The following is a 14,880-nucleotide window of genomic DNA, read 5'->3' as shown; positions in this document are numbered from 1 at the left end:
TAGTTGATATAGTTTCATGTCAGGATGGTGTGTGGCTTGGAGCGGAACTTGCAGATGGTAGTGTTCCCATGCATCTGCTGCTCTTGTCCTTCTAGGTGGCAGAGGTCGCAGGTTTGAAAGGTGCTGTCTACGGAGTCTTGGTGAGTTACTTTAAATTTAAAAGAAGAGGGTAATGTAATGTAGTGGTGACTTCACCTTTAAGAAACTGTACCTTTAAGAGATCAGGTCACTGATGCAACTGATGACATCATCAGACATATATAAGACACCATTTTGAAAGACACATAGCTCATGGTTTTACAGAGAGTACATAGATATTCACCAACGAGGAAAAGACCAGGACCTGAGATCATGCAATGTCGATAAGTAAAATAATAAATAGTGTTTGTGTTGAATCCGAATGTAAAGTCTGCGGTTATCATTTCATGAAGACTTAAGAAAAGATAGCAAAATACTACAGTGCCATGTACACCAACACAGAGAGTGCCTCGCATCTGATGACCAGGTTCTTGCCCACACTAGACAGGGAGGATCGCTCCCATGTTCCAGTTTTGTAATTAACTTTGCTTGTACGCTCCTCCCAGTTCTTGGTGCCTCCGAACCATATTCCCAGCATATAGCAGTATAATTATAGCAGTGTGAATTTTATTTTTGTAATTAATATAATGGCACTACAGACCTGTTAAAAATTAAGAGCCATCGCTTGTAACAGCATTATCTGGCTATTGTGGAATTTTATTCTACCTGTAATACCAATAGACACCAGATGAGGGTGCTGCAGACTGATTAATAATGAAAAGCCATTGCTTGCCACAGCACCATCTGTAGGATGTTAGCGGTACCTCGGCTGTGCATTCCAGAATTGTGTAAAAACAAGAAATGCTGGAAATGCTCAGCAAAGGACTCAGTTTTATCCCTCACGCCCCCACCTCAATGAATTTCGCGCTCGGCATGACTTTGAGCTCTGCTTCCGTCACCTTCGCCTCTGGGCTCACTTCTTTGACCAGGAGTCCTCCCCCCGACCAGCGGACCCATTCACCCACCTCCAGCATTCTCCCTCCACCTCGACCCCTCCCCCTGGCCTCTTACCCGCTCTTGATCTTTTCATTGAAAACTATCGGCGAGACATTGGCCATCTCTATTTCCCTGTCCCCCTCGCTCACTCTAGCCTGCCCCCCTCTGAACTTGCCGCACTCCTTTCTCTCAGGTCTAACCCCGACATTGTCCCCAAACCTGCAGACAAGGGTGGTGCTGTTGTTGTCTGGTGTACCGACCTCTACCTTGCAGAGGCCCAGCGCCAACTCTCATACTTCTTCCTACTTCCCCCTGGACCATGACTCCGCCATCGAACATCAAGCGACTGTCCACAGGACTGTCACTGACCTCAGCTCCTCCGGAGATCTTCCCTCTACAGCTTCCAACCTCACTGTCCCTCAACCCCAGACGGCCCGCTTTTACCTCCTTCCCAAAATCCACAAACAGGACTGTCCCAGCAGACCCAGTGTTTCAGCCTGTTCCTGTCCCACTGAACTGATTTATTCCTATCTTGATTCTATCTTTTCTGCCCGGTCCAGTCTCTTTCCATCTTCAGCCGTGACTCTTCTGAGGCCCTACGTCATTTTGACAATTTCCAGTTTCCTGGCCCCAACCGCCTCCCCTTCACTATAGACGTCCAATCTCTCTACACCTCCATCCCCCACCAGGACAGTTTGAGGGCTCTCCACTTATTCCTTGAACAGAGGCCCAACCAGTCCCCATCCACCACCACCCTCCTCTGCCTGGCTGAACTTGTTCTCACATTGAACAACTTCTCCTTCAACTCCCCTCATATCCTTCAAGTAAAAGGTGTTGCTATGGGTACCCGCATGGGTCCTAGTTATGCCTGTCTTTTTGTGTGATATGTCGAACATTCCTTGTTCCAGTCCTACTCAGGCCCCCTCCCCCAACTCTTTTTCCAGTACATTGATGACTGTATTGGTGCCGTTTCCTGCTCCCGCCCAGAACTGGAAAACTTTATCAACTTTGCTTCTAATTTCCACCCTTCTTTCACCTTTACATGGTCCATCTCTGATACTTCCCTTCCTCGACTTCTCGGTCTCCATCTCTGGGGATAGGCTGTCTACTAATATCTATTATAAACCTACCGACTCCCACAGCTACCTCGACTACACTTCTTCACACCCTGCCTCCTGTAAGGACTCCATTCCATTCTCCAAGTTTCTCTATCTCTGACGCATCTGCTCTGATGATGCTACCTTCCATGACAGCGCTCCTGATATGTCTTCCTTTTTCCTCAACTGAGGATTCCCTCTCACTGTTGTTGACAGGGCCCTCGACCGTGTCCGGCCCATTTCCCGTACCTCTGCCCTCAACCCTTCCCCCCCCCCCCCCCCCAGAACTGTGACAGGGTTCCCCTTGTCCTCACTTTCCACCCCATCAGCCTCCATATCCAAAGGATCATCCTCCGCCATTTCTATCACCTCCAGCGTGATGCCACTACCAAATGCATCTTCCCCTCCCTTCCCCTGTCGGCATTCCGAAAGGATCGTTCCCTTTACGACACCCTGGTCCACTCCTTCAGTACCCCCACCACCTCATCCCCTTCCCATGGCACCTTCCCTTGCAATTGCAGGAGGTGTAATACCTGCTTATTTACCTCCCCTCTCCTCTCTATCGAAGGTGAAGCAGCAATTTACTTGTACTTCTTTCAATGTAGTATACTGTATTCGCTGCTCACAATGTGGTCTCCTCTACATTGGGGAGACCAAATGCAGATTGGGTGACCGCTTTGCGGAACACCTCTGCTCAGTCCGTAAGCATGACCCTGAGCTTCCGGTTGCTTGCCATTTCAACACTCCCCCCTGCTCTCATGCTCACATCTCTGTCCTGGGATTGCTGCAGTGTTCCAGTGAACATCAACGCAAGCTCGAGGAACAGCATCTCATTTACTGATTAGGCACACTACAGCCTGCCGGACTGAACATTGAGTTCAATAATTTCAGAGCATGACGGGGCCCATTTTTATTTTTAGTTATTTTTTCTTTTTCTTTTTATTTGTTCATTTTATTTTAGTTTGTTTCTACTGTGCCTCCCCACTGTTTTTTTTCATGTTTGTGCTTTGGGCCAGGGCTGTTCACTTTTCTGTCAATTAACACCCTATCTGTACTAACGCTTTGTCTTTCACCACACTATTAACATACCATTTGCCTTTGCTCCATGACCTTGTGGTCAGTTATTCTCTGTGACTTTGTCCTATCAACATTTTCTCTTTTGTTATGTCTTGCCCCACCCCCGCTTTAATTGCTTACAACCTATTAAATTTCTAACCTTTGCCTGTTCTGATCAAGGGTCACTGACCTGAAACATTAACTTTGCTTCTGTCTCCACAGATTCTGCCAGACCTGCTGAGTATTTCCAGCATTTCTTGTTTTTATTACATAATTGTGACCAACTGGCAGCGTTAGAGACCCATTTTAAAAAACTAAAACCTATTTCACACTTTGGGCAGAAGCTTCCTCCCTGTAGCTGCTTCCACTTTTTTTCCACAAACAAATTGGATGAGACAGAGGAAGGATAAAGCAGCACGATGCAGTAATCATGAAAGCTAGAGGTAACACCCTGTCAATGTGTTAATCTGATTTTAAAAGTTCTGTTTTTGCTGATATGACCACATTAGGTTACTGATTATACCTCCACTCTTGTAGCAATTGGAAAGTACAGGAAATGTGCCCTGCCAGTGGGAGGTCTATTCGGCAATGCTCTGAGTTTTGTTTTTCTATTTGTTTCATGGGATTTGGGCGTCGCTGGCCAGGCCAGCATTTATTGCCGATCCCTAATTGCCCTTGAGAAAGTGGTGGTGAGCTGCCTTCTTGAACCGCTGCAGTCCATTATTAATGTGTACGTAAATACAGGCTTCTCTTTGCTTCAGTGATGTGATCAAACTATGAAAGCAGTCATGTGAAAAGGAAGTAGATGCTGGAACTCACAGATAGTAAACAACACCATTTATCAACTGCTCCTTCACTCACCACAACAAATATCAGATATCCGAAATAAAACAAAACAGAAGGTCTGTGATACGGTTCAAGGTCAGACTCTAACACAGGATTTCTTTTTTGATCTTTCCCTGCCTCTGTACTTAACCTGTTACAGTTCTTAAGTTTCTCTAAAGTGTCAGTTCTGACAAAAGCTGATCAATCTGAAACATTAACTCTCCGAAGATTCTGCCTGACCTGCAGCATTTTTTGTTGTTTTTTAAAAAATGTCCACATTACAACTTTATTAGCGCTAGAGGTCCAGACAAAGTCAAAACAGATAATTTACAGTGAAGGGTGGTCCAGTGCCTGCTCACTTGCCGCTGGTTTGCGGTGGGACCCACTGATGAATCTTCTTGCGGGTCTTTGAGCATTTTCTGTTTCATTTTCAGATTTCCAGCATCTGCAATTCATCATTTTTATTTCAGAAATCCAAGCATGCACTGCTGACAAGTTAATGTTCTCACCAGAGTGTTTCTAGCATTTTTGTTTCTGTTTCAAAGCCCCAAATTTCCCTGTGATCTGGAGGGTAAGTGCGGGAAGGGCTGGGAAAGGGCGAGAGATCTGGAAAAGCCGGGTTTCCGCTGTAAGGGGGATGGGAGCAGGCAGCTTGACATAGGAAAAGGAGGGGGATGGCATCACATGCCGGAATTCCTGCTGCTCACAGCTCCTGTGCCCCGAATGCACTGGATGTCACCAAGATACTGGGGTTCAGCACAGTGGAGTGGTATAAGAGGGGGCCCCAGGTAGGGATCCTGAACATAGCTTCAGGGAAGAAGTCAGTGATCTCAGAAAGGGGCCAGTTTCAACATGTTACTGAAACTGCAGCCAGTTTGGCCAGTGCCACATTCTCCCTCCTCCCCACCTACTCTCCTCCTCCTCCCTCTTCCTCACCCCACTCCTCTGCTTCTCCTCCCCACTGCAGGCACCCAAGATTTAAAAAATTGGTTGCTGTAACAGATGGCTGTGAAACCTATCTCCTGATGTCTACCAGCACTACAAATACTGGGATGGACTTTCCCACAGAACAAGAAGAGAAATTTACCTGCAGTGTTCTCTGTTACTTGAGAAGGCCAGTCTGTCCTTTGAGGGTTGATGGACAGGCCTTGTATTGGAGACACCAGCAGAATGATCAGTGGGCCTGAAACCCTAGACAAAAAGTTTAATGAAGTTAATTTATGGGAATATAGTTAGTTCAAGGTCTTGAGTTCATCCAAAACACTGCTGCCCGAGTCCTAACTCACACCAAGTCCTGTTCACTCATTGCCCATCATTCCTCTTCCTGATCTTTTTGGCTCCTGGTTTGGCAAAGGTTTGATATTAAAATTTTCATCCTTGTGTTCAACTTCTTTCAGACTCTACATGCCCTATCTCTGTAAACTCCTGCAGCCCTACAAGCCTCAAAGAACTCTGCATTCCTCTTACGTATCTCTATATTTCACTCCACCACTGGCAGCCGTGCCTTCGGTTGTCCATGCTCTGAAATTCCCTCCTAAATATCTCCACTTCCTACATAGACAGAACACTGCAGATACTGGAAATCTGAAGCAGAAACAGAGTTAACATATTAGGTCCTTCAGATGAGACATTAAACCGAGGCCATATCCACCCTTTCAGGATGAATTTAAAGATCCTACAGGACTAATCGAAGAACTCTGCTTTCTACCTCGCTTTCCTCCTCTAAGACTTTTGGTCAGGTGTCCTAATATCTCTTTATGTGGCTCGATGTCAAATTTAGTTTGATAATGCTTCAGTAAAGCACCTTAGATATTTTACTCTATTAAAGGCTCTATATAAATGCATAGTTTTATCAATCGTATTGCTTTTGAAGGCAATAGGCTCATTAAAAGAGGATATAGATATTGATTTTCGGATGTAATTTATTATGCAGAATTAGCACCCCATCCTCCCATAGCTTTGAGGAAATCATTTTGATTTTCCCATTTCCAGCTCTCTACTTTCTCCTCTCCTGGGTGTGCGAGGGTGAAATCCTATAGGTTCCACTTGACGCCTCAAAGCTCCCTCAAACACCCAGTCTTCACCTGAGAGCTGAGACAATGAATTGTTCCACCTGCACAGTGAAACTTTGCCAAAACGCCACCACCTAAATCCTGTCTGGCACTGATTCTCATTCCGTATCATGCTCCCCTGCCAACCTCCACGAGCCTCATCTCCGAGAACACAGTGAATTCAAAATCCCTGTGTTAGTTACATAGAAACATAGAAAATAGAAGCAGGAGTTGACCATTTGGCCCTTCGAGCCTGCTCCACCATTCATTATGATCATGGCTGATCATCCAACTCAGTAGCATGTTCCCGCTTTCACGCCATACCCTTTGATCCCTTTTGCCCCAAGAGCTATATCTAACCCCTTCTTGAAAACATATAATGTTTTGGCCTCAAATGCTTTCTGTGGTAGCAGATTCCACAGGTTCACCACTCTCTAGGTGAAGTAATTTCTCCTCATCTCAGTCCTGAAAAGTTTACCCCGTATCCTTAGACTCTGACCCCTGGTTCTGGACTCCCCCACCATCAGGAACATCCTTCCTGCGTCTATCCTGTCAAGTCCTGTTAGAATTTTATAGGTTTCTATGAGATCCCCCATCACTCTTCTGAACTCCAGCAAATATAATCCAAACCGACTCAATCTCTCCTCATACGTCAGTCCCGCCATCCCAGAATCAATCTGGTAAACCTTCGCTGCACTCCCTCAGATAAGGAGACCAAAACTGCACACAATATTCCAGGTGTGGCCTCACCAAGGCCCTGTATAATTGCAGCAAGACATCCCTGCTCCTGTACTCGAATCCTCTCGCTCTGAAGGCCAACATACCATTTGCCTTTTTTACCACCTGTTGCACCTGCATGCTTACCTTCAGCAACTGGTGTACGAGAAACCCAGGTCTCGCTGCATATTCCCCTTGCTAACCTTACATTTATCCACATACTGCATCTGCCATGGATTAGCCCACTCACTCAACTTCTCCAAATCACCCTGAAGCCTCTCTGTATCCTCTTCACAACTCACCCTCCCACCCAATTTTGTGTCATTTGCAAATTTGGAGATATTACATTTAGTTCCCTCAGCTAAATCATTAATCTATATTGTGAATAGCTGGGGTCCTAGCACCGATCCCTACGGTACCCCACTAGTCATTGCCTGCCATTCAGAGAAAGACCCATTTATCCCTACTCTTTGTTTCCTGTCTGCCAACCAATTTTCTATTCGTCGCAATACACTACCCCCAATCCCACGCGCTTTAATTTTACACGCTAATCTCTTATGGGGGACTTTGTCAAAAGCCTTCTGAAAGTCCAAATAAACCACATCCACCTGCTAGCCCTCATCAACTCTACTAGTTACATCCTCGAAGAATTCTAGTAGATTTGTCAAGCATGATTTCCCTTTTGTAAAGCCATGCTGACTCTGTCCGATTCTATCACTGTTCTCTAAGGAAGGCTCTGCTATAAAATCTTTGATAATGGACTCTAGAATTTTCCCCACTACTGACGTCAGGCTGACTAGTCTCTAATTCCCTGCTTTCTCTCTACCTCCCTTTTTAAATAGTGGGGTTACATTAGCTACCCTCCAGTCTGTAGGAACTGTTCCAGAGTCTATAGAATCTTGGAAGATGACCCACCAATGCATCCACTATTTCTAGGGCCACTTCCTTAAGTACTCTGGGATGCATACCATCAGGCCCTGGGGATTTATTGGCCTTCAATCCCATCAATTTCCCCAACACCATTTCTTTACTAATACTGATTTCTTTCAGTTCCTCTCTCTCACTAAACCCTGTGTTCCCCAACATTTCTGGTATGATATTTGTGTCCTCCTTTGTGAAGACAGAACCAAAGTATGCATTTAGTTGGTCAGGCATTTCTTTGTTCCCCATAATAAATTCCCCTGTTTCTGACTGTAAGGGACCTACATTTGTCTTCACCAATCATTTTATATATCCCTTCATGTCTTTCGCCCTGCAAACGTCTGCAATCTCTACCTATTGTACATGTCAGCATGGGCCCTCTGTCCTTTCATCCTCTTTGCATTCTCCCCACTCCCCACAGACTTTCAGTGGCAGACCCTCATGCTCCTTGGTCTCACACTCGAATTCTCTCTCTAACCCCTCTGCTATATAAATGTAAGATATTGTTGTTTTGTTGGTTGGGAACACTAAATCATGTGGGGGACCAATTAGCTCAGTCAGCAAGATGGCTAGCACGTGGTTCACAACAATTCAATTCCCACTCTGGTCTAAGGAAGGCAATGGGAAACCACCTCATATACTCTCTTCCCTTGTCATGCTAAGCTCTCCTGCATTGAGGAAAAAAAGCAGAGGAGCTGCTCTTGGGCAGAGCAGCACAGCACTAAGCAGGGTACAATACAGTGGTGGCAATCCCTGTATAAACAGGGCAGCTCAATTCAGTGCATATGTGTAGATTTATACACTGAGGCCAGCTACAGGCCTGGAGTCAGTTACCTTCATACTGCAAATCCTACTGGTGCATTTGCTCAGGGGAAAATGACACAAGGGTAAAGTTCCACAGGCATCAGTTCTGTCAGCCAACATGGCAGAACTGGGGTGTGATTCCAGCAGAGGGGCCAATAATTTGGGATAGAACCTGGACTTGCAGGTTTAGAAATTGTCCTCCAGGAGGGGAACAGCTCTTTTTCGGCAGAGGAACCTTGAGGCAGTGTTGGGATTCGGAGGCTGGGAATTGAGCCCAGCTCTCCCTGATAGAGCCTGCAGAACCTTTGCCTGTTAAGAACAGGCAGGAATTCTGCTGAGTCTCTTGATAACCCCACCCCCACTCCTTTCAGGGAAAGCAAAGGCAATTGATCCCAGAGGCATTGAGACATTACCTTTACAAAGTTCCACTGTTTTACAGCTTTAAGTAACTCCCACACACATGCTGAAAGTATGTACTGATGCACAGTCATTCAGACATTGCTGTTTGTCGCCTGTGAGCACTGGACAGAACTAGAAGCTTTACACCCTGATAATCACATCGCCCTTCGCTGTCAAAGCTTCAGTCGGGTACAATTTGAACAAAGCGTGAGTATCGCCTTTCATTTTACTTTTACATATTACAGTAAATAACAGAATTTGTTCCTAAAAGTGTTTTTCTGCAGTGAGACTTCAGATTTGTCAGTATTTAAAAGTCAAATGTTTAGTCCCAGTATGCTGTAATTGGGACATGCTCCAACCAATAGTAATGCACCACATTTCTGCAATGTGTCTGCTTTCAGTCTTGTGTCTCACAGCAACCACTTCCTGTCAGTCCTGGACTGTATTTCTGTATTCCATTTCAAAATCTAAAGCAAACTCTTCTTTTATAAAATCTGTATGTAGCAGATTGGCATGTGTGTAGCTATTTTAAAGTATATTTTTGCCACCATTTCCTCTCGATTTGTAAACTGGCCAGAAAAATGAGGTGGTTTCCAGGGAGACTGGCTAAACTTGTTCACTGGGAAGACTGCAGAGCTATGTTAACATCAGTGCTGTGCCTTCAATCTCTGAAATCTGTTGGTAGCCAGTGTTTACACAAGAATAGACAAAACCCACTGTCAAAACAGAAAGAATTACCTCAGCATTTTCATGCAAAAGGAGCTGAGTTAAGGGGTAACTATAACTTTCCGTGACAGAACAAAATGGGCTCTATTGGATTGACTGCATGTTACACACCTCTCCCACTCTTCCTGCTTTCTAAAGTTAATGAAAAGGAGATTGGGAATGATATGTCACAGAAAGTTAAAATTACCCCCATTGAATTTTGTTTAATTGGAATCTGTTTTTCAGCTCTGCACAAGGTCTGACAGAATTTAGTCACAGACCCTGTTGCACAAGAATTAATCAAAATATTGGATGGTATGTTGGGCCTCTGAAGAAGTAGACTGCCACAGAGAGGTCAGACATTGTTCTTTCAAAGCCATGAGCATTCCCGTCACCCCACCCCCTCAATGAGTTCCTTATCTTAATAATGTTACTGGCTCCTGGTTGGCTGAGCTGAAGGCCTGGGAGAATGGCCCCTCACTCAGCAGAATACTTCATCGGGGGAGGGGGGAATGAACTTTTCTAGTTCTTAGGCAAAATTATTCCAAAAAATAGTCACTACACGAAGCAACTAGAAAGATTCCTGTGATGTGCTGTCCAGGGAGAACTGAAGGAAATAAAAGGGAGAAAAATATCTTCAAAACCCACCAAGAAGTACAGGTTCCACTCTGCTTAACTCCAGATGTGAAGCATCCCGACTGAGCAGGATGGAGTCACATGGACACTGAGATATCTCACATCGGGGGAAAGAATATTAGCGAGCAAGTCCTACCTGGACAGTCATCAGCGCCTCCTGATGGCCATTTATAGCCTGGGAGAAGGACATGTGTCCATTCCCTCAGCTGCAGTGATCAAACCAAGGGCACAAGGGGAGGAAATAAAAATTGCAGAGCGAGTAACGTACCTCAAAAATACATTTAAAAATAGTTAAAGTCTTGTTTGCTTCCCTTGATCTCTTTTAAATTTCAATAATTCAGAATGAGGAATTGATATAAGCTTAGCATTAAACCAGAAATCATGAGGGAAAGCTACTTCACTTACCAGGTCAATGTCAGTAGATGAACCATCCTGTGAATCTGGGCCTCCAGCAGAACTCAGTGATATTTATCAAGCATCACATCAAAGCAGGAAAAGTGGACCTAACATATTCCTGAGTGCTCGGGAAACAGGTGTAAGACAGGGTGCAAATGTGTCACAGGAAATCACATGTGCTTCTACATCCTCTGATCAATTGCCACCAGAGTGTGACATTCAGAGCTCGTTAGCACCATAGAAATTAGCCTTAGCAACTGCCACCTCTTCCCCCTCACAAACACCTACAACACTCAAAACTGATCAGTCAAATCTAATTGACTGGGCTTTAAAAATGTAGATCTTGAAAATCCATGGGGTGTTTCCCAGTTTCCCTATCATAACTGATGGGAGACTGGTGGCATCCCAGAAGGCAGCAGCAACACAGTCTAACCAGGTACACCATCTCTCTGCTATTTATCTTGGAATTCCACCAGTCCTCTCTAAAATTCTGGGGGATATGAGGAAAACTCCCATGGAATTTTGGGCTCATGTCTATGTTAACATATTCCCTGAAACATAGTCACAGCTGTCTTTGTTGTGTTGAGTTTGCAATTGGCCTCACTCTTATTTGATCACAAGTCTCACTTCTTAAGTTTTGGTCCCCTTACCTTAGGAAGGATATTATTGCCAGAGTAAGAGTGCAAGGAAGGTTCACCAGACTTGTTCCCAGGATGGCGGGACTGTCCTATGAAGAGAGATTGGGGAAACTGGGCCTGTATTCGCTAGAGTTTCGAAGAATGAGACGTTATCTAATTGAAACCTACAAAATACTTCAAAGGATAGACAGGGTAGATGCAAGTGAAATACTTCCCCTAGTTAGGGAATCTAGAACCAGGCAACACAATTTCAAAATAAGGGGGAAGCCACTTAGGACCGAGATGAGGATAAATTTTGTTACTCAGAGTTGTGAATCTTTGGAATTCTCTACCCCAGAGGGCTGTGGGAGCTCAGTCATTGAGTATGTTTGAAGTAGAGATTGACAGATTTCTAAAAACCAATGACATAAAGGGATATGAGGATAGTGTTGGAAAAAGGCATTGAAGTGGATGATCAGCCATGATGGTATTGAATGACGGAGCAGGCTCGATGGGCTGAATGGCCCACTCTTGCTCCTGTGTTCCTCTGTTAACATTTCCTGTTCTTGACAGCTCTGCAGCTATACTATGTCAAACTGAGACAATTGGGGATTAGACTCTATTAAACATTGGCTCAAATTACCTACCTGTACCAGCTGTGAATCCTGCTCTTTGAGCTGAGCCCAGGATCGTCTTGACCCACCATTGAGACAGAACCAATTCAGAATAGAGGCATCAGGTACCTGAGTACATAGTTCCCAACTGCACACTCTATAATTAATTAGCCCCAAAAGGTATGTTCCACAATGTCTGATGTGCACAACCATGCACTGTATCTGTGACTGCAGAATCTGTCACATACCGTGTCTGACATGAAGAAAAAGGAAAGAAAGATGTCAGGACGTCCAAAGTGCTCTACAGGCAATGAAGTACTTTGAAATGCAGAAAACACGGCAGTCATTTTGTGCACAGCAAGCTCCCACAACAATGATATGATAATGATCAGATAATCCGCTCTAGTGATGTTGGTTGAGGGGTAACTATTGGACAGGACATCAGATGGAACTCCCATGCTCTTCTTAAAAATAGTGGCATAGGATCTTTTATATTGACCTGAGAGGGCAGACAGGGTCTGTTTATTATCTAATCCAAAGGGCAGCACCTCTGACAGTGCAGCACTCTCTCAACGTTGCACTGGAATGTCAGGTTTCTGGAGTGGGTCTTGAACCCACAAACTTCTGGCTCTAATGTGAGTGTGCTACCAGTGAACCATGGATGATAGTGACATACACAAGTTATGTCCACTTTACTCAGTACTATGTTATTCTGGGTGAAGAGAAATAGCGAAAGCTGAACGTTTGCTGCAAGTTGACTGTGGTGTCTACAGGGTTGCCAATTCTGGTTTAACAAATTCATGAAGATTTGATCAAGTGGCATTTGGTCACATGTTATTTGATCTTGTGACACTGTCATGTGATGTGTAATCACACGACATTTGATCACGAGATATTTACTCCATTTGAAAATGCTATTGCATGACCTAAATTAAGTATCTCAGTATCAATATAAAATATTTGACATTTTGTTTTGTACAGAGATGAATAACAACGTACAAATCAAAGAAAGGACAAAAGAATAGAAAGATTTAAGAAAAGTAATGTTAAATTTAAACTACTCCAGTGATTTTTCTACAAAATCGACAACATTGAGAAATGCCAAGTAAATTCCACGTATTCAATAAAAACATTAATCTCAATAACTTCTAACTGAAGTTTTTATACAATTTTATGACATTTTACAATAAACAGCAAGTTGTAAAAATGTTAAATAAAACCAAACCCAAACCTAATCCACTTCACTGACTCCCACACCCCCGGCTGAGACTATTTCTGGAAGGTGATGCGCACTCCTCAGCGAGAAGCAACAAAGCTGCCTGATTCTCAGAAAACATATAATGCAACAGCGCATATCAACCAACAACTCTCCCTCCTTCAAGCTTCTGTTTCGCTCTCTTCTTCCATTCCCAGTTAATGTTTCTCTCCTAAAATAAAAGCAAAATACTGCGGATGCTGGAAATCTGAAATAAAAACAAGAAATGCTGGAAATACTCAGCAGGTCTGGCAGCATCTGTGGAGAGAGAAACAGAGTTAACGTTTCAGGTCAGGGTCTGAAGGGTCACTGACCTGAAATGTTAACTCTGCTTCTCTCTCCACAGATGCTGCCAGACCTGCTGAGTATTTCCAGCATTTCTTGTTTTTATATGTTTCTCTCCCCCTCTGTCTCCCCAGTTTGTTTCTCTCACCTCCTCTGCCACCCAAGTTTGAGTTGCTCTCCCCCTCTGTCGCCCCAGTTTGTGTTTCTCGCCCATCCTCTTTCCAGTTTGTGTTTCACTCCCCCTCTGCCTCCCCAGTTTGTTTCTCTCCCACCCTCTTTCCAGTTTGTGTTTCTCTCCCCCTCTGCCTCCCCAGTTTGTGTTGCACTCTCCCAGTTGCTCACTCAGTCGCATGCCATAATGGAGACAGCCGTCTCCCCCAATCATGTGGCGGCCTCAGCAATTGAAACATTGTTCTCAGCATCGCATGATGTTGGAGCAGGTGCTGGCACCACCTTTAAAAGCTGCCAGCCCTGTATATAGTGTTACGACCCGGTGAGAAAGGGGTCTAGGGGGTCCCTCTCAGCCTTCACCTGGTCTTACCATAACAGGGTTTAATTTTAAACACACCATGTTTTGAGCTCCCTCTTGGTTCCCCACTTTCCAATCATAAGGCAAAGAAACCAGCACATACAGGTTTTCTTAGGTTTAAAGAAGAAAGATTGAAATTATTTTAAACTTAAACTCTAATTCGGTTGACGCCTACAGATACATGACGAACCCACGATAGCATTAATACGCAATACACACGTGCAAATAGAGACAGAAAAGAGCAGAAGAAAAAATAAAGTGAAATGTTTGTGGCAATATCTGAAGAGTTTTTGTTATGGTTCTTCACTGCAGAGTCCTTGATTGTAGGTACTTCTTGCTTTTCGTTGGGGTCTAGTATTCTTCTTAAACCTTGTTCACTGCAGGAGACTTTTCTCTCTTGGGGTTCATGTGTCTTCAGTGGATTCAAAGGCTTGTGAGAAAGAGATGGGAGCAGGCAGGAGAGATCTTCTCAGTCCAGGAGCAAACAGACACTCTGAGTTCAAACTATTTTGTACAATTCAGAAAAACCCAGGTTGCCAAATAGGTTAGTCATGTGACTGATTGGTCTGACCACGTCTTGGATTCTATCACCTTAGCTCCTCTTGCACACAATACCTGGTGATCAAGGTCCATTGTGGGTTGAATGTGTCAGGGAATTGTCCTTTGTGCTTCCAAGCACTATCTGTTAATATGCAAATGGTTTTTCCAGCCACGGCTGATCTGTCTAACAAGTCCTTTCTTCATTCCAGTAACAGTTTACAATCAATGTGCCTCATTCTTGGCAGGTGGGGGCCTAGCATGACGATAGTCTCTCTGAGCATTGAGCAGCAGCATATTAAAGCAATACCTCTGTTTTGAATTAAATCTCTCAATCCACAAGCAAGCTGCCAGGCAACCATGTCAGATGTTGGAGAAAAAGTGGCCTCACAGTTCAGTGATGCTTCCCTGATGTTTGTCAA

General features: G+C 44.3%; 2 protein-coding genes across 8 annotated transcripts in view; one reads left to right on the top strand and one right to left on the bottom strand.

Moving 5' to 3' along the window:
• Positions 1 to 14,880, bottom strand: part of c37h1orf127 (chromosome 37 C1orf127 homolog) — an 82,005-nt gene that overhangs the window by 26,983 nt on the left and 40,142 nt on the right. For 3 of the 6 annotated variants that reach the window (XM_068016912.1, XM_068016913.1, XM_068016914.1), the window contains one exon: positions 5,080 to 5,183. The exons of 1 other annotated variant lie outside the window; for it this stretch is intronic. In XM_068016912.1, coding sequence (XP_067873013.1) covers positions 5,080 to 5,183 — 104 coding nt within the window. Of the gene's footprint in view, positions 1 to 5,079; positions 5,184 to 10,630; positions 10,731 to 14,880 lie in introns of those variants that run through there. 2 more of the 6 variants (XM_068016915.1, XM_068016917.1) reach the window with 2 other exon arrangements.
• LOC137351976 (tumor necrosis factor receptor superfamily member 14-like) overlaps positions 3,509 to 14,880 on the top strand; it is a 126,601-nt gene continuing 115,229 nt past the window's right edge. For both annotated transcript variants that reach the window (XM_068016925.1, XM_068016924.1), the window contains exons 1-2: positions 3,509 to 3,610; positions 8,925 to 9,091. The gene's annotated coding sequence lies outside the window, so the exon portion shown is untranslated. The remainder of the gene's footprint in view (positions 3,611 to 8,924; positions 9,092 to 14,880) is intronic.

This window comes from Heterodontus francisci, chromosome 37, assembly GCF_036365525.1.
Source record: "Heterodontus francisci isolate sHetFra1 chromosome 37, sHetFra1.hap1, whole genome shotgun sequence".
NCBI classification, from domain to species: domain Eukaryota; kingdom Metazoa; phylum Chordata; class Chondrichthyes; order Heterodontiformes; family Heterodontidae; genus Heterodontus; species Heterodontus francisci.
Note: the sequence above shows the minus strand (reverse complement) of the source record. Positions and strands in the feature narration are given on the sequence as shown.